We start from the raw sequence: 19987 nt of genomic DNA on the forward strand, positions 1-19987 counted from the left end.
AATGGTCTCGGCTTTAACTCTGACAGTGTTGGCAATAGAAAGGTATCACGCGATACTGAAACCCTTCAGAAGAGATTTATTGTTGAATAATGGCAATATTAAGCGCGCCATCGCTTTTGTCTGGGTCTTAAGCATCGTGTTTACTTTACCAGAATTTTTTCTTACAGGAATGGAGTCAAAAAGAGTCTGCGTGTAGCGGTCCATGGAGTCTGAATGCGAATCAAGCAAGCAGAGTTTATTTGTATTTTTACTCCGTTGTCTCTACCTATGTTCCTCTCGGAGTGTTTTTGTTCGGTTACGGGTCTTTGATCAAAGGATTATACTTCTCCAATACAATCTGTGCCACCGATTCAGATCAAGACAGAGATGACAAAAAGAAACTTGTTGTTACAATCATCATGGCTACTGTAGGGTTTGTTGTTGGTTATGGAACGCCTGTTGTATTTTACTGTGTTATGACATTCCACAATGGTGAACGGTTCAAGTCTAACTTACATTACCAACTATTGAGTGTGTTCTCCTTCGTGTTTATCTGCAGTTTAAGTTTTTTTTATGCGCTTTTCGAAGTAGGAACTTCCAAAAAGGCTTCAGAAAAATATTATTCTGTCAGAAAACACCGACGCAACACAACGTCATGGAATTGAGATGTTAAGAAACATCAAACGTTTGACAAGAACCGGGTGAATCTGACGGTAATGGGTGCTGTCTATATAAGCTGATAAAATTGATTCCTCGCGAAGCTGAGGTGCATAGATCCGTCTCGCGTGAAGCGCGCGGGATGCACGCGGATCGTAGCGGCCTGCACACTCAGGTCACACTCAGTCCCTTCCTGAACATTTCGGAAGTAGTCGCGGTGCACTGGGTCGTGGGAAGGGCGAAAAACGCGCCTCGCAAGCTTTTATTTCGTCATGTTCACTCCCGCTGCTGTTACGTCGCCACTTCCAGTTTGAAAAAATCTTAAGAAGTGCCTGGGAACGAGTGTTAAGGATACTAGGAACCAGGGAGCAATACATAATAACTTTGTGATAGAGATGCCCGTCAGGAGAGGTCCGAATGCATTACATAATTTGCGTAGAAAGAGAACTCTCATTCAAGCCATGAATTCAACATATTAACTCGAAAAAGCGCCCAGGCGCTTATTAAATTTGTCACACCTCAAATACGGCGCTTATTTGAGGGTCGCGTTTATTTGAAAGTTGGATGGACGCGAAAAATATATTTTTTAAACTGCGGTGTTATCATTTCCCATTATGCATGTCTAACAGTTTAGAATGAATAACATGACTCGTGAAAGTTCTATCTAAACTGTCTTTTCCACCACAGAGAGATAGTCTAAGGATTGGCCAGATTCGTCTATTTTTGTTTCTTCTTTTATAAGTTGATATGCATCTATATAATTGTGATTAAAAAATGCAAAGGAAATAATAGTTTAATGAACTACAACACAGACACCACCAGTTGGGCAACTTGTTGAACAATGATGCGACACGACATTCACAATGCTTTGTTTAAAAAAATTAATTAAGCATTTATAATAAAAAACTACAAGACAGGATAAAGCTTTATCCTCTCTTGAAAAATATCATTGGACTTTTTTACACCTGGGTGGGGTAGTCAACAAAGTTGTATATGGGGAGGTTCCGCCCCGAGATCTAACCACTTACCCTTTTATACGCTAACGTACCTCTTTCGTTTACCTTGTATCGACAAATGGTACCCCTTGCACATACCGTAATTTAGAAGGCTTCATTCCTTTTGATTGCTTATTTTACATGTACGATAGGAATAAATCACTAGACCAGCTAGTTTTTACAGTCATAAAATGCACTATGATCTGTTCGACCTTGTGGACCCTTCTCTTTTCAAGTTAAAAAAAAATGTTCAAAGCAGGCAGTTCCCACTGTTTAGTTTAAGTCATTTATTATCTTTTACGGTTTAACCTCTAAAGTTTGTGATTTCTAAGTGCGTTTTAGATTAAGCACGCCTAAGATTGATCATATTCAAAATACTATGTAAATTCTTATGTTAGGAAGTAATTGCAATAAACGCGTAGCAAATTATCTGACGTATGCTGGGCTCAGTAACAATTCAAAGCACTCTACTATGGTTCACTCTACGGATGTGACTGAGCCGCACCACAGGCAAACCACCCTCTGCTAGTGTAGCCGTTGCTGTTATTGAACTTTTGCACTTCATGGAGGAAATACAGATGAACATTACGGCGGCTTCTATTTTCGCAGAAATACAGATTTGAACGTAAATGTTTCAAAAGGTTCAAACGAAATGTTAACTTTGTTATGTGTCAGGTTTTTACGATGTACCGACCTGTTTAAAACTTTACTTTACGAAATAATCAGTGGATCCGGGTAGTCTGCCTGTGGCTAAAATGCTCAGTTCTCACTTCAAAGAATATAGCTAGTTTGTTTCAGTGGCGGATCCAGACCTTCAGATAAGGGGGTCTGGTCTCCCAAAAAAATTTTTTCGGCCCTTCGGGCCTCAGTTTGGGCTAAAAATAGGGGGCGGGGGGAGGGGGGCAGCCCCTCTCCTGGATCTGCCACTGTATTTTTACTAACAGAGTAGAAGCAAAGATGACGCCGTGGCGAGAGCACTCTGAACCCACCAATAAATGTAACCCGGGTTGAAACCCCGGCGTCCGTCGAAGCCATATGTGGGTTGAGTTTAAATTGTTGTTGGTTCTCTTCCTTGCTCCGAGAGGTATTTCTCCGGGTTCTTCGTTTTTAACATCTCATCCAAAACCAACCCTTCCAAATTCCAATTCTCGATCTGGAACTCACGGCATGTGTAAACGAGTTCATAAGAAATCCTAAGTACTTCGTGGGGTAAACAAATTACAATTCATTTTTTTCATTTTTAGAGTAATAATGAACGGACTTCTGTAACTGAATAATTGTTTTCTAATGAATTGTTACTAAATAAATAAACTACAGTTCACACCAAAAATGTGTATAGTTATTTTGCTTTGCTACGAAGTGAACCGACAACTTCCACATGACCTGAATGAACACGTAGAAATGATGCTTGAACGTAAGAGAACACTCTTATTTACAAAAACTGATAATATATGGCAAGTGTTAAGTATTTACAAAACAACTTTGCGAGACTCAATAAAAGTCGTGATTACATTAATCCTGTATATTCTTTTCCAAAATGCGATAGAGTTGATATTTTTTCACAAATTCCTTTAGGCTCATCTCGTTGCTTTATCGCTCGTACTTCAATGAGACAGCATCCTCGTAGGCTAAAAGTTATAGAATTATCTATAGCAACAATACAGCGAGAGACATTACTAATACGGGCAGAGTCAAGGAAATACGGTCGCACGTTAGGCAACAGAGTGTTACAACAATGTTGCGGCATTGTTCCAACACTGTTGTTAAAAACTCGTCGTTGCAAATTAGAAAACACTATACCTTCCAACTGAATCAGCCGTAGCAATGAAATATCGTGCTTCTAACCGCTTTGACTCTAGAACAAAACCTCTTCAGGAGTTTTTAAATGATCATTCTACGTATTAAGTACAAAGTTCTAACATTTAAGTCTATAGATAACCTATCATTAGTTACTGACAAGAGAACACGTTTTTTGTTCTGTTGCAAGAGAACATTAAATACAGTATGTACTGATTATTTCAACGCATTTCAAAAAAAGTGAAATTCGAGAGTGTTCTTGAATATCGAGGTTTGATATTCATCGGTGTGGCTGAATCCGATGACTGGCAAGATGAGGAAAATCCTCTGTTTTGATTGGCTACCCGAGCACATCTTGCCTGTTCGGGATTTCCCTCGTCAGTCCCGCAAGGAAAAATTATCTTTTTCGCCATATAATAAATCTTTTAATGACCAACAGACTTGTTCGCTCAAGATGGCTGGATATTGGCCACTTTCTATCTTACGTTTTTATTGACCTTGCCTTCGTCTTGGAAGAAAAATGAAAGATTTATAACACGACGTTTCGGGGTCCTCTTGACTCCATTAACAATTGAGATGTGAATAATATTTCAATCGAAGAAAGGCAAGAGATGAGACGAAATATTTTTACATACTGGTTAAGTAAACACTTTGGATCGCAGGGAATCGGATTGCACATTTAGTGAAGACATGAAGTTCTTAATTTAAAGCATTTCTTTGACAAGGCAATCAAATTTGCTACCGCATTTAACCACGACGCTAAACTGCTCAATAAGCCGCTTCGTCTTGATCCATAAAAACGCAAAAAGAATCTTGGTCAATATCCAGCAATTTTGACCGAACAAGCTTGATCAATAACGCATATATGCTACACCGATTTGGTTTATGAAAAAGTCTATCCTAAACGTCAATAGTTAGAAAGGCATCAAAATGTCTTTGAATGAGCAGCTTAAGCATCCTATTTGGCGTCAGTACATTGCTCTTCAGAGGTGCATTGGTCATGGGACTGGTCAACCGACCTGACGTCAGCCATTCTTGTATACTGGCACGCTCGTAAGTATAACCATCTATTAAAAAATATATATTAATAAGTAAATACAGAAATAGATTTTTCAATCTTCATCTTTTGCGCTTGTCATATAGTTTTAGAGAGTTTCTTAGTCAGGAAGAGAGATAGCAGTTTCCTGGCACGGCTTCAAAAGAGGCGCAGTGACACTGGAACAAAATGCGAAAGTGAAACCAACTCTCTCCTGCATTATGTAGAGTCTCAAGAGTCCGCTTAATTAAACACCAGATAAAAAGTGCGTGGACAGGCCTTTCCCTCAATTATTTAGCACTTATTCTTAGAGGAATGCCTGGGGCCAAGTTAATAAAACTAAATAACTTTTACAAGTGTAATTTACAAGTGTAGCTATTGTTTTAGCGTATGAAAACAATAGCCACACTTGTAAAAGTGTTATTAAATTGGTCCCTGTACCACTTCGCCAAATAGAGAAATCGGCTTTATTTACAACCAGTCAGAACCTAGTCTCTAAGAAATCGTTTATGTCATCGTGACTGTGCAATATCTATTAAAGCAAATTTATTTTCCTACTGTAACTTGTCATTAGTATTCCAAGCTTTTAAAGATTTGAATTTTCAGGATCAAATTGAAGTCATTTTAACGGGGTATTATGTATAAAGACGGATCCTAATGATAGTAGTGACGATTTTAAAGAAATGAAAAGTTCTTAAAGGTGTTCTCTCTCTTTTAGAGTAGTAACCAGTAAAATCAGTTACCACTTTCGTTAACTTGTCTACTACTCTAGTGATCTCAGATATCAAACATTCTACTGAAAGAACAAACGGGTACGTATGTCTCCTTTTCAATAAAGTGCCAAGGTTTGAGTTGGAATACTCATAATATTGGACACACACAGTCGAGAAATTAAAGCACCACACATGGACAGGAGAAGTGTGACGTCACGTTACCATGGTAACACTATTTCTGGATGACAACAAAACCAACGACGACGGCGACGGCAAGGAGAACGGCAAAAAATGATATGTTTATATTAACAAACAACAACTTTGCAAATGCATCATGCTATTTTGTACATTTCTTTGCCGTCGTTACACCACTACGACATGAAACTTCCTAATTTCACGAACCCGCTTTATGGAGTAGGTGAACACAACACAAAAATTGTCGCTTTCTTTTTCTAAACCTTCGGCAAGAGTTGCCAAATTAAATGAAATTGAATAAGATCGGTAGTTCGAAATACTGCGAATAGTTTTTTAAGTGACTTTATTATTTTGCTGTCATCCCAAAATTTTGCTATCATGGCAACGTGACGTAACGACTTCTCCTTACTATTTTTTCCCGCAAACGGAAGAGAGGATCACGTGACCTGACTTTTCTGCTTTTACCGGCCGCCGTTTCAACGCGAGGAGGACATTTTTCCCGTTTGGAGGAAACGCGAAAACGTGCGTATTTGCAGCCCACTGGTATAGTACAGACTACTTCTTCATTTTGATTGCTTGGTTTATCATGTTTCTTCTTAATCTACACGTACTGTTTGTAAAGCTAAATGAGTTTCAAATTTGAGCGAAAAAAGATGACAACTTCTCGGTACTTTTTTGTCCACTCAAAGTGAATGGCCGCTGAGAACACTTGCGATGATGTAACATAGGTAAGCTTATTTTACTTAGTTTAAAAGAAACATTAAGAATTATGGAAACATTTAGCCAATACCTAAGTAAATTTTCAAGCATTTTAGACAATTTACAGTTCTATTTTCCAAGTTTCCAGTTCTGCCGTGTCGACGGGAGGCTTAACAAACCACTGAGGAAGGAACGGCAAACGACATTGAAACGGCTAGCCAACATGACGTGTTCGCCGTTAGCGTGGTGCTTTATAATCTAAACTACTGAAGCAGAGATCATTTCTTAAATTATCGTCCATGTAAAGGAAGTGAATTATTTGTTAGTTATGCAATAACAAGAGTGAATTATGCTTACCTGCAGCAATAACTGGATCAGACATAACTTCTCTTGTTATAGGACATAAGAATTCATCAGGAAAGTCTTCTTCCAATTCTTGTTTCTTGATATCTTTTATTGTCCGTAATATCTTGTTACGGTGGCCTACTGGACCTGAAAATCAGCCGTTATGAACAAGTGAGCAGAGCGAACAAGTGAATACAAAATTGTAAAAGCGAACGAAGGATTTGTTTGTAAATGGAGAAATGAAAAGTTTCGTAATGCGGACTGTAATTTATCAGAATGATGATGCTGACAATCGGACAATTCACATGTTTTCTAGTCTCTAACGTAGCATTTTATTATCGACGGTTTTGCTTTAAGTTCATCTCAGCAGTTCAATAAAACCCCACTGATCAAATACAAGGGCAAGAAAATGCACCTTCAGCCACCCTGGATTATTATCATCGGACTATGACACATTTTATGTTTTGCAAAAGATTGCAAATTCACACAGAGAAACTGTCGGTTCAATGTTCAAACGTAGTGCGCAGTGGGGGATGAAGAGGCATATATATATATGTAGATTAAATATTTCCTTATCATGGGATTCTTGGAAATGCAGGATGAAAAGACCTTTTTAGCTTGAATGTTTTGTTTCCCATTTCAGACCACGTGATGGTACCTCAGAGAACTGTTTCTTTCAAATGTCGTCCTATGCACGTGTATCCAAACCTGTGCATCTGTATGCATAATTAATGAAAAGACAAAAGGCAAATTCCCTGGCACACATCAAGTGGTCTGAATTGGGAAACAAAACATACAAGATAAAAAGGTCTATTCCCTGACATGGCCTGGCAACTGAATTACTTTAACTGACTGTAAGACAATTGAGTAAAATTAACAAGGTTAAGGATTGCAAAAAGGCATGCGCATGATCTCCAACACAGCATTCATACTCACCAATACCAAGATCTGAAGCAAGTGTTTCACTTGTCATATTAAACAGCTCTTGTCCATCAATGGCATTTTGACGGAACGTTTCACAGTACAGTTCAAGTTCCAAAGAAATAAGCCAGCTGCACACTTCATCTGTGCTCCATGTGACAAGTTTCTTTCTCTTATTTTCCTGTGACTGACAGAAAACAAGTAACAGACGTAAAATGTCGTTAGATCACAGGCGTCCCACGCTCACGTTACGAGTGTGGAATTTACTGCTGTGGTTAGAGTCAGAAATACTTCTGTCCGAATGGTTACCTAATCGTTCAATACAGGTTTCCGTTACTAGTTTAAGCATAATTACCACTACCCCTACCTGGTTTGCCTGTGTTTCTGTTGGTTTCTTCTGTTCCATCTCTCCTACATTGACTCCACCAGACTGGTCCAGTTCACCTGTTATAGTATGGATTTTAAAAAAAGAGTTATATCCTGTTTACATTCGGCCTTTGGATCTTTGGATACGGGATTGTGCTCTTTTCAGAAAACGTGAAGGATAGCTAACGAGTTTTCAAAAGAGACAAATACCCAAAACAGGGAATGTATATTTTGTACTTCTTTATCACACCACCAATACAAACGAACTTTAGAGGAAACTGAAGGAGTGCTTGGAATCAGTCACTTATGATTAAACCTGTTTTATTCCCCTTTCAGTTTTCCTTGTAAATGCTCATGAAGCAGAGGGAGAATTCACTTTAGGACCCCTTCCACTCTTGCGCACCCCTTGGATTGTTTTTATACAGTTCTTTAAAAGACACATTTAAAAAATGAAATACCATTTTCTGTAAGACAGATCTTCCATAGCTTGAGTGTTCTGTCATTTGATCCAGTGGCTAGCCAGTTACCATCCACAGAGAAACTACAGCATGTAACATATCTGAAAAATTGACACTTACTCATTGTCTCTGTCATGGTAGAAAATACCATTGGAAAATTGAAAAAAAAAACTGTAAAGCAGACTTTTTTTTGAGTTGAAGTTTGAAAGAATTGAAGAAAATAGGAAGGAATGTCTTTGCAAACTGAGAGTTATAGTCTGTCAACCTCAGCAAACTGCTCGAGCGCATCTACACCAAGATTCAAACAAAAAAAAAAGAAGATGATTTGAGTTCGCCAGTTTCAAAGCTATGATGACAGCTTTGGACAGGCATTTGAAAGAGAAAGGTCATACCTGTTCTGTAACAAGGGACGGGCAATTCAGCTCCTTGAAGCAAATTTTGATGGTATAGCAAAACAACTACAAATGTACATCTAGTAAGTTATAGAAAGTGTCCAAACAAAGCCAGGCAGGTAAATCTTTTCAAGTATATCATTTGAAACTTTTCAGGCAACTTTTATTATTCAATTTGGAATTTACACTGGGAGGTGTGTTGTTCAAAAAGCTCAAACTGCATTTGCCCGAATTTTGATAAAAACACACTTATAAATACAAATAAATTCCACATTCTTGGCCAATCATAAAATATTATCAGTGGTAGAGTCTGTCAAGGTTGTAATCTAAAGAAATCTTAGGGAGCCCAACATAAAAGATCAGCACAGTGGTGAGGCTTCCATGTCACTCAAGGCAACCGCAGGGTAACTAATGTTAACCCAATACCTTGTATGTCCCTCCAGAGTAAGTAATGATACCTCAGCCAACTACAAAACACAAGAAATTTTAAGAATACGTCAGAAGTTATTTTTATAGATGTAAGATTACCCTCTTTAGCAACATAAGTCTATCCAGCTTTGTTCAATTTCCATTGTTTTGAACTGATTTTCATGCACTACCACACAGAAAATCAATGGAAAAAATTAAAAGTGGTTAGTGGTTAGTGGGTAGCGGTTAGTGGTCAGTAGTTAGTGGTAGTGGTAGTGGTAGTAGTCAAATTAAGATGACGGAAAGTATAACCCAAAAATTAGAGAACAGAGACACCGTTTCACGGCTTATGCAGGAATCATTATATAGTTGTCGCAATGCAGACTTCGTATTCACCTAGTGCTTCATGTAAATGTAGTTGAAACTCTTTTTAAAATACAGACACCACTGCACATTATAAAGTCAAACAAAAATATATAGGTATCTTCAGGACCAACTGAAGTGTCTTGAATAAACTGACATCTGCATCGTAGTGGTATGCATGACAGAAGGTTCAACAGTATTAAAGCGTGTTTTAGTTGTACTTACAGGATCCCAAAGGATAATTAATTTGTCTCCACCCCTGTCAAATTAAACCATAAAAATATGTGATTATAACAACAGCTGTTAATTATAAACTGTAGTATCATTTTTCCAAAGACAATGAAAACACAAGACTTAAGAATTTCTAAGAACTTGAAAAAAAAAAAACTTAAAAAACAGCTTGTCCTTTGAGCAAGCAGCTCTCACATTTTGCTTGCTGATTTTAGTGGAGGATTATTTGCTTGAACCTTTGACCATTGGGCAAGAAAGCTTTAAAAGTTACTTGCAGAGCAAGAAAATATATTTGTCCAGGACGGGATGTTATTTGAGCACTGTTCCTGGGATGCTACGGCAATTTCCCTTCTCTCTTTTTCACTCTGATAGAATCAGTAGGAACAAAGCTGCTTTACACTGGATATCATGACATACATGTACACCAATGTTTAAACCAACAGCCATCTGGTTTAGAAGTGGACAACAGTAAAACATAATCACTTTTTGCACCATGCAAAATGCCAGCATGAAATTTTGACATTAAGTACATGAATCTCCTGTGCTCATCTTACTCTCTCTTTTCAGCTTTAGTCCTGCCCTTTTGTTTCAGGAATGCGTACGGTAAAGGCCAACGCAAAACAGGCTACTTTGCAGTTTAATGGATCCAAAAACTGCAACCACTCATTGCCACGCTTATACTCACTGTCAAGTGTAATCATGTAATCTGCTACCATTTGCCTACTCACCCTGAAGCTAGTATCTTTCCATTTGGCGACATGGCAACCCCATAAACAGGACCTTGGTGACCACTTAATGAACAGCGTTTGCGGATATGGCACTCTTCTGAGAATGCTGAAATCAAATTGGAAAAGCCAGAGTTCAAAATGCACGTTTGGCTCACTGTAAGACTGCCAATCTAATGCATTATATTATTTTCTTTTCTTAACGCATTATCTCTATCCACTGACTTATAACTGTGATAATAGAGTGGTTTTCGTTTGAGTGTCGTAAAACCAAAACCAAAGTAATTACTCTGGCCAATCACATAGGACACAGACAATACATTGAACCAATCAAAACTCGAAGTAATTACATGTGGCTGATGCAAAGCGCGGGAAAATGCATGCGAGCGCGTCACAATTGGCTTTGGTTTTACTTCTGATTGGATGAAAAGGTGGCGCGAATCTTTTAAGCCAATCGCATCGTGTAGAAAGTGCAAAACCAATTACTTTTCGACACTCAAATGAAAACCGCTCTACAATGAAAGCCCACCTTACGGCCACCTCAGTGATACAGTCACCTTGTTACTGCAGCCACTTTTTTTACCACCTGGCAAAATAGCCATACATTTTCTTGTAAAAAAAAACCTAGTTAATACGGCCAAATTTTTTGGCCCATTGGTGACCGTATCAACAGGGTTCCCCTGTAATTCCTATATTTAGAAGAACAGGATGCAATTAAATGACAAGATTATGAAACAAACACTTAAAGAAAAAAAACAAAACATGTTTGCATGGGTTTCCCCAATGTTCCAGATTTTAGACCTTCACGACTTGAAACAACTTTTACTGAGGCTAAGTGAAGTCATCAAGTCAAAAACATTTTTTATTGGACACTATCCTTTTTCATTGTCTGTCTTTGAATAAAAATACTAAGTAACACTGAAATAACCAAACAAACTACTGGTAAATACAAAAAAGCTTCATGTAGGGATTGTGAAATAAGACTGATGGTGCTTTATGAACTCGCAAACAGAAACATTGTACATCACTAAGGGAACAAGACTATTATCATACTGAAAATTACTTTATTACAATGACAATTATTGTACATGACCAGCAATCCACAAATTTGATCAGTCAATAAAGAAAGTGAAGATCATTATACATTTCTGGCAAACTGCCCTCCTACCCCTCCCCTAAGCCAACTTTTACACTTACTTCTCACTTAGGGCAAAATGTTGGCTTAAGGGAGGGGTAAGTGGACAGTTTCCCAGATACATAAAATGATCCGTAAGGGCTATGTTCTAGTAGTGCCTGGTGGCCCTTGGTGCCAGCTTTACTCTTGCTCATTTGCAACTAGAAAATCTTGGTCTTTTTCATAGAAATCCTATGCTGGGCACCTTGGATTTCACAAGTTCAGAGCACTGGTCTCTCATTAGAGCACAGCCTAGAAAGTTTCTTGTCTGTTGACTTCAAGCCATGCAACTTGCATTATACAATCCTTGACTGTAGAACTATCAACCAACAATAGAGTATCTTCAAATTTGTTAAATAACCTAAGATATCACCTGCTGCTACTCATTGACATCACAGTAATGCAAGAAAATACAAGATCCAGCTAAATACCTGAGGCAGTAAAGATGTCCCAAAGCTTGACAAGGTTGTCATTTCCACCAGAGGCAAGTAAGAAATTTGGTGCACTGCCACTTGTGTCATGGTATGATGGACCTGCCACAGTATGGGTAAAATTGTACACAGAATGTTAAGGATTTGCATGCTTCAATAATAATATTATTTTTTGTTGTCTTATCTATTTCAGCTCCTGCTCCTAGTTTAAATGTAGCCTACTTAAGTACTTTTCCAGATAAGAGATGGGTTTAGGTCAATGACTTGACAAAGAAGGCTTCCTGACCCGACAGATGAAATATAAAATGTTAAGTAAAATACAACGAAACAAATTACCACATGGTCTTAGTGACCCCTCATATGATCTACATGATCTTAACTTGAAAGAATAATAATAATAAAGAATTAACTGGAGTGCTGCTTAAGTGACCCTATTCAATGGAGAATTAAAAGGCCAATGTGCAATCCAAGTTTTACAATCTAGTAATCAAAAGGACAGTGCTGATATACTGGTTTCATCCAAAGTTTTATTTGTCAATACGCAGAACAACAAAATAAAAGACACCTATTATCTTCAACGAGAATATTTACAGAGTCTAGACTGTGCCATGAAAAAGAAAACAGTCTTGGAGAAAGTGCTAGAGAAAATGCTAGGAATTTCAGAGGTGTTGCAAGGAAGAAAAGCTGAACTACTCCCTTAAAATATAGAAAGAACAGCAAAAATCCCACTTGACCAATGATAAATTCTGCTTTTTGAAGAATATCTGCTAAGTACTCATTATACCTTAAGGTGTTTTGATACAGTTTTTGGGAGACCATACCGATGTTTTTCAATCATCTTAGAAGTGATTTTGTCCTTGTCAACTGCTACAAACTTTTCACTACTGATTGACTGTGAATTGAAGTTTGTCAAAATGTAGTTTTCAGTAAAATCAATATCACCATGACAACAATCAACAAAAAAACTTTGAGATTGATAAAATCCAAATTTTGCGTGATCTAGACCTGCTACTAATAATTCAACACCAGGAACTCAAAGTGTGGTGTTTAGCAAATACCCTCCATGAGAAGTAAAAAATTATGTATATTTTAATTCAATTAACATGCAAATATATTTCAAACCTTTCATTTTCAATAGCTGAGATAAAATGTTTAATAAAAAAGTTCTAAATAACGCAAATTAATCTTAAGTAGCGTCAAAAGGCTTCTTAAAATCATATTTCGATGCTAGGAAATTTTGGTGTATTTCTTTCTTGCAATCCTGAAAACCAACCTGTTTTCTCACCACCTGTCTAAATGCAACTTTATTCTAAATTTTGACTTTTAGCACTTTTCTGAATATCTCTATCTCTAAAACAGCTAAACAGAATTCTTTATCAACCCCATCACATAACCTTCATGATATATATATATATATATATCAATGCTTGAAAAAATTAAGATTTGCTCACTGTAACACCTTGAAATTTCAAGACGAACCTAACCTACCAATTGGCCAAAAATCTGCGTTACAAACATTCACCGTTTTGACATTATGCTAATTTCTGCAAATTAATGCCCACCATTCATACGTCCATGGCTAGTACATTTCAATGTGAATATTGTCATTGTTTTACATTCAAAATATGCAATAAAATTCATACTAAAATGTACTAGCCATGCAGGTATGTATGATGGGCAACAATTTGGAAAAATTAGAATAACGTCAAAACAGTGAATGTTGTAATGAGGTCATTTCTCCAGACTTGCACATTGTATTAGTATTCAAACTAGGTTACCAACATTAAAGCCCTAACCAAAAACTTATCAATCCTAATGGGATGAATATTGCTTTAACCAGAAAACAGTTTTTACCTATCTGTACATGGTGGACATAAGCAGGGAGACAGATCAGTTATAGCAAAGAGAGAAAGATGAGCATGTGGTACATTTAACCTCTATGACTGATCAGCATCAAATTCTCCTTGTACTATGAATATTTTACAAAACAAATTGGTGATGAGAATAAAGGACATGATTACACAAGATGAATCACTGTTACTTCAACAAATTCTCTCTACTACTTCTATAGGAAACGTACGTACGTTTCCTACAGAAGTAGTAGAGAGAATTTGTTGAAGTAAAGTATAGGGGCAACAAATGAGAATCTGAATTTCAATATTAGGGTTTAAAGGGTTAACTCTCTAAGTCCCAAGATTGACCAACATCAATTTCTCGTGACAATATCGATACATCACAGAGAGAAAAGGTTATGACTGGTAAAAAAAATTATCACCAAAGGGAAAATGCTTTGATCTTTTATCAAATTCTCTCAACTAATTCTTTAATGCAATGTATGGAGACTAGTGTGGAGAATTTGTATTTGGATATTGGTGCTTAAAGGGTTAAATTGAAGTGGTCACTCAAAAGAAATGCTTGTTATTTTTAAAAAGGAAGCTTTATATACTATTTTAAATTATTGAAAAGTGAGGTCATTTCATTTTATTTCCTGTTCAGCAAAAGAGAATGCATCCAGAGGCTTTCACAGGCAAAAGGAATAAAGATGTACAATCTGTCTCCACCATTCCTCATGATGTCTTATTTCGGGGCATTTTTTGGCCAGGATACTAGTTATATTATCTTGATATTACACTACGCCTCTTGGTTTAAAGAGTCTCCTTATCATAATATTACCAATTACTTATCTTAAAAGAACAAGACAATCAAGACTTTATTTGAACAAACAGGACAAGTTAAGCGTCATGCACTATTTTTGTTAGAGTAGCAATTCAGAGCTTACAGTCTGGTTGATGGCCATCACAAGAAAATACAGCTTGAGTCATAAATGGGGACTCCAAATTCAGTGCTGTGGGAAGAATTAAAAAACCCTTTTTATTTTGTTAGTTATTAACATGGTTAAATTAATGATCCAGTTTACTTTACAAGTGAATGGCCCCAAATAGTTCATAATTTTAGTAATGCAACTTGTTTAAAAATGAACATGTTGCTAAAATATTTCTTATTAGTATATACACACTCGGTGATCTTGGTGATTTAAGCAATCTGATTGGTTCGCTATCTTGGACTATTCACCAAATTCACCTTCTAGCGAGTGGATAATGTGTGAGCTCAGTGTTTTTCCCATTTTTTTAGAGAATGATCTTTTAAAAGTTGACAAAATCCTGGGTTGACCTTTTTAAAGGCAAGAAAAAACTTAAAAGGATTCAAAACGGCATTTTTCAACTAACTATAGCTGAGTTTTGTGCTTGATGGATTGTTTACAACTCCCGTTTATTCATGTGCAAGAGGCCGTCCCCTGAACTCAGCGTTTCCTAACAAGAAAATTTGGCCCAAAAATCGAAGTTTATTTATGACAAAAAAAAATTGACAGCAAATGTTTGCAGAAGTTCTACGTTTTAAGTAAATAGGAAACAGAACGCTACAGGAAGACGACGTCTTACCTCAAGCAACCAAGCCGCCATTTTCGTCAGCACTTCATGCGAAGAATGACACAACAAACCCTTTTGGCTTTAAACTTGGCGAGTCAACAGAAAACAGCAAAGCTCTACTTTTCTTCTCAGGTAGGGAAACAATTCAAACTTTTAACAGTTCCATTTAAGCCATTATGCTTTTGTGAAGTGATAAATGTTTGAAAAATCTGCAAAGATCTAGTTTTAAAGTTTGAGTGATTTGATCCATCAATCAATAAGTACTTTGTAATGGTTTCCTCATATTTTGTTGAGATCACTTTGGGTGTATATACTAAAACAATTATTCTTTTCAATCTCAGTGAATAGTGGCTTTAGGAATATTTACCGTGCTGCTTTGCAGCATGGTAAATATTCAGCCACTATTCACCTTGATTGTTAAATGTACAGATTAATTTGAGCTCTAACATATTTTCCTGGCCATAAAACACACTCAAAAGATTGAGGCATCTTTTATCATTTAATGAAAACTTCTTCTCATCTGCATGGCATCAAAGTGGCTGCGCTTTCTTTATTGGCAAGCACTTAACTATCATTAACTATTGATTTGTGGTTTTTTTGCATCACACACAAAATAAACATTGTTGTTGTTGTCATTGTTAAACAATAGCCAAGAATGTACAGTGGAACATTGATGTAACTTATCTTTATGCACTCAAATATCCATGTGTAACCACCTCTTGTAAATGACCACCAATCCAAAACATCAATTTTTTTCAGTGAAAACTAGATGTTATTAGTTGTTTTAAATAACACCAAAGAAATTTCTTATTGGAGCCCAAGAAAATAAATGTTGAATTTCAAAAAATGGACCAAAATGAAATCTTATGCAGGAAATTTTACCTTTGTTGTTACAATTCCTATGAAATTTGCAATTAACTTTCTCAGGCTCCCACAAGAGAATATTGTCTTTGGTGTTATTACAGATAACTATATCTATAGCCTTTGAAAAATTATTATAAACATTGTTTTTAATAGCACCATGTATGATACATGTAGATGTACTGAAGGTCTGAAACTTACGGTTTGGTGGTTTTAGCCAATTTTGAGTGTCGTTTAGCGGTCACAGTTGTATTCGTGCGGCAGTTTATGGTTAAGAAATCATTGTGTTGTTGTGGAAAATTGTAACTTTATCATGCGGTTTTCCGATTTTGCATGTGTGGTGGCAGTTTTGTGAACAGAGTATCTAAGCCCAGAAAACTGAGTCGCTTCTTTTTTTCTTGAAACCTGCTTACTCAAGCTTCTTCTTAAAAACCTGAAGAACATTGCCTTTTTGGACTAGAACAATTGAGCAGGGCAGGAAATGGAAGGCATAATTAATTTCTGCTGTCTCCCCTCTGGGGAGGTAATATGACAGAAGGCCAGGCTTCAAAGGGTCGACTGCCACATTTTGGAAAACATTGGCCATCTCACTGGAACAGGGACAATTGAAATGCATTAAATTACAGCTATTAAAAAGTAACCAATCACAGCAGAGCATTGGGCTTTACAAGGTTATGTGTAACCATCTGACCTCATTGCCTGATGAAGACTACAGTGAAACCTCTACTTTGGGACACCACCTAAATAAGGCAGTTTGTGGAATGGTCGACCCCCTATAATAGACCCACTGTACTTAGAAATAATTAATACAAGGGGTAAAGAGTGGTTGTTTTGTTAAATGCAAAGTACAAAATAAATGCATATTTCATTGATCAAGTCATATAATATTACCATATTTATGTTACAGCATCACAAAATAGTACATGATCATGGAATCAGAAACTATTAGGAGGGGGTTTACATCTTTAAAATCATACATTTTAAAAATAAGTTTGGGTTGGGTAACTAATTTCTTCATTTATATGCCATATTTTTTCTTCCCTTAAGTAATTAAGTTTAAAAACAACAGAGTGCACCTGTTTAGAAGAGAAATTAACAAGCCCATTATTGATATTATTTTACTTCATTGACATTAAAATTTAAAATACTGCAGATAAACAAAACTAGAGTTAAGTTTTTGGGAAAAATTTCCGTATAACCCCATACATTAATTATGCATTCTGCGTCATTAATAATGCATCCGCCTTATTGTCTTCTAAGACAATGGTGAATTCCCCAGAGTATTGCATATATACATCGGTAATGAATACTTACTGCGTTAGTAAAAAAGGATTTCAATTTTCGTCTTCTTTTATCTTTTTCCACCCCTCTCTTTCTCTTTTTTCCCCTCTCATTCACCTACCACTCTCTCCAGTGCCCCCCGGTTTCCTTTTTCCCTTTTTTTCTCGGTAGTCGGCGAGATTTGAACCAACGCTTCCCTGTAGCTCCGACGTACCTGTCTCTCTGCCATACCACTAGACCACGACGATTTGTTGAGATTCCCTGGTCAAAAAATTGATATCTTTTTGCGTGTTCAAGTTCAAATATACATAACAAAAGAACTGAAATGTGTATTCATGTAAATTATTCACGCTTTTGCTTGTAACATATCCACGAAAACATGCATCTCTTCAGGCAATAACAAACACGCACAAGCTTCACAAACACTCCTCTCTTGTATTACACTTGTCAGGGACTTGGTCAACTTTCATGCTTAGTATGGCTCAACTAAACTTTTGAAAGGCTGTCCAGAATACTGGAGGATCATGACCGCGACCGGTACATAGAGTGGTGTAAGGAAAACATAAGCTGCCCTCACAACTTCTGTTAAATGTGCAAGAGCTCTGGGAGAGGACTTAAATGAAAGCTGATTGACTCAGTTTCCTAACCCTAATAACTAAACTTCAAGGTTATTCGGCGTTTTTCAAAAATACCCCGGCTCAGTTTGGCCATCATTCGTGCTCAAATTTTGGAGGTTTACAGACGTGATGAGCGACGAGTATGGGTCTTATGAATATCTACGAGAGGAGGGCTAGGAACAGCCCAAGCTTTGTAAAATACACCCAGCTGACACAGGTGCCGACACGCAGCGCATCGAAAATAGATGGAGGGGCAAAGCATGGTTTGCCCTGTACAGGAACATTCAAAGAACTATTCCGCAAAAGCAACTACTGGCAGGAGTTTTAAATATGTGGCGTAGGCATTACGGTGAAGTTCTCTTTGGAAGCATGATAGTAAAGCATATCGTCGAACTTTACAATGACATTGCGAACGGCGACTAAAGGGCTAAATAAAACAGGCAGATCAGACGTGGGAGGAGAAGGTGGAAACTCGAAAATATAGTTCAGGAAAAAAAGGAAACTCTGAGGAATAAGGTAGACTTTTTTTTACTTTAATTGTTTATTAAACCCTGTGTTACGATCGATGGATAGTTTACTCAACGCCACTAATTACATTGATTATCACTATCTCTGGGGTCATTATAAAGTTAGGTTTCGGAAAGCGAAGATAGTCCGAAATTTGTTCCAAAAAGTTTTTATTTTAGTTCAAAAAGCGCCAAATTTAGCGCGTTTCAAAAAAGACTTAGAAAAAAAATTAAAAATTTCTAAAACAATAGCTGAACTTAGTATTGTTCTGTCTTTTGTTTTCTTTAAACAATGAATGTATGCATAATTAATGTATGGGGTTATACGGAAATCTTGCCAGTTTTTGTTTAAAAAGGATCATTTTCCCAGAATATAAAATAATTAAAAATCACAATATAAAATGCCCATCACGTTCAAACTCTCTGTCAATAGAAAAGTTTTGATATTATCTTCAGAAACATGTGCACATCATGATGAACATGTACATTATCCTTCATAACAATTCATATGGTTGAAGTTATCAATATAAATACCTGCCCAGCTATAAGTAGACACCCTTATCCATCTCTGTAGTACGATAAACTAAGACTTAAACACAGTTTCAGAAGAAGAGCAAGTACATAAAAACAAACTGAACGGCACCTACTTGCAGATCCATAAGTTGAAGAAAAGCAGCAGTCTGCAACTCCTAGATCATGTCCCTCGGCATAAAACTTGGTCATTTTACCGGTCTGTGCTTCCCATATACTCAAATCTCCCATGCTCGTACCTGTTATTATATACAAGCTATCTGGCGTAAAACAACAAGTCATAACGCTACTTTCTAGCTTCTCCACACAACGGACTAATGTTTTCGACGAGACATCCCAAATGCAAAAAGATTCATCTGCTGAACCGGTCACGAGAAAGCGTGAATTTGGGGAGAAACGACAAACTCTAACACCACTTTTGTGTCCTTGCAAAACCGCAACCACAGACCCTGTGTTCACATCCCAAAGATGAACATTACCATCTGTTGAAGCGGTCGCAAGTAGAGTTCCAAACGGTGAAAATCGGCAAGAATTTACACCATACGAGTGCCCGAGCAAAGGTGAAATCGACAGCTCTGTTCCTTTTTCAACGTTCCAAAGTCGCACGCTTTTGTCGCCGGAACTTGAAGCTAAGACCTTGCTGTTTGGTGAAAAACTGCATGATGTTACATCTTTGGAATGTTTCGAGAAAGTATTCACTAACACAGACATTCTAAACCTTTAAATAACCATACTTTACAGTGGCCTTCAATTACACTTTGTTTCGTTCCAATTTGTGATTTGCAAAACAAAATGGGGGTACCATTACGTCACATACTTGAAATACGAGGTGCTTTTGCCGAGTATTTCCGAGGTTCCTCCGAAATCAACCGATGATC

The 19987-nt window shown here is 37.1% G+C and overlaps 1 protein-coding gene across 2 annotated transcripts; it reads right to left on the minus strand.

The window, feature by feature from the left end:
- Nucleotides 1-1903: 1903 nt before the first annotated feature.
- Nucleotides 1904-19935, minus strand: LOC140930612 (WD repeat, SAM and U-box domain-containing protein 1-like). 2 transcript variants are annotated; one of them, XM_073380339.1, is made up of 11 exons: nucleotides 19226-19935; nucleotides 14665-14730; nucleotides 11886-11987; nucleotides 10284-10389; nucleotides 9550-9583; nucleotides 8980-9020; nucleotides 8162-8262; nucleotides 7705-7781; nucleotides 7353-7524; nucleotides 6429-6563; nucleotides 1904-4495 (listed from the first exon to the last, which is right to left on the minus strand). In XM_073380339.1, the coding sequence occupies exons 1-11, from the start codon at nucleotides 19818-19820 to the stop codon at nucleotides 4329-4331; spliced, it is 1596 nt and encodes a 531-aa protein (XP_073236440.1). In that variant the 5' UTR covers nucleotides 19821-19935; the 3' UTR covers nucleotides 1904-4328. The 2 variants fall into 2 exon arrangements, with proteins under 2 accessions (XP_073236440.1, XP_073236441.1); XM_073380340.1 differs by lacking the exon at nucleotides 14665-14730 and having other exon boundaries at nucleotides 19226-19934.
- Nucleotides 19936-19987: the final 52 nt, after the last annotated feature.

This window comes from Porites lutea, chromosome 3 (genome assembly GCF_958299795.1).
Source record: "Porites lutea chromosome 3, jaPorLute2.1, whole genome shotgun sequence".
Taxonomy (NCBI): domain Eukaryota; kingdom Metazoa; phylum Cnidaria; class Anthozoa; order Scleractinia; family Poritidae; genus Porites; species Porites lutea.

Bases quoted from the DNA above. Each gene is read 5' to 3' on its own strand.
- LOC140930612 (XM_073380339.1), bottom strand. From the start codon at position 19,820: ATGTCTGTGTTAGTGAATACTTTCTCGAAACATTCCAAAGATGTAACA. The intron at 7,525-7,704 runs GTAGGGGTAGTG...GTTTTCTGTCAG, and splicing joins CAGAAACACAGGCAAACCAG to TCACAGGAAAATAAGAGAAA. The intron at 4,496-6,428 runs GTAAGCATAATT...ATTTTTTAATAG, and splicing joins TGATCCAGTTATTGCTGCAG to ATGGTTATACTTACGAGCGT.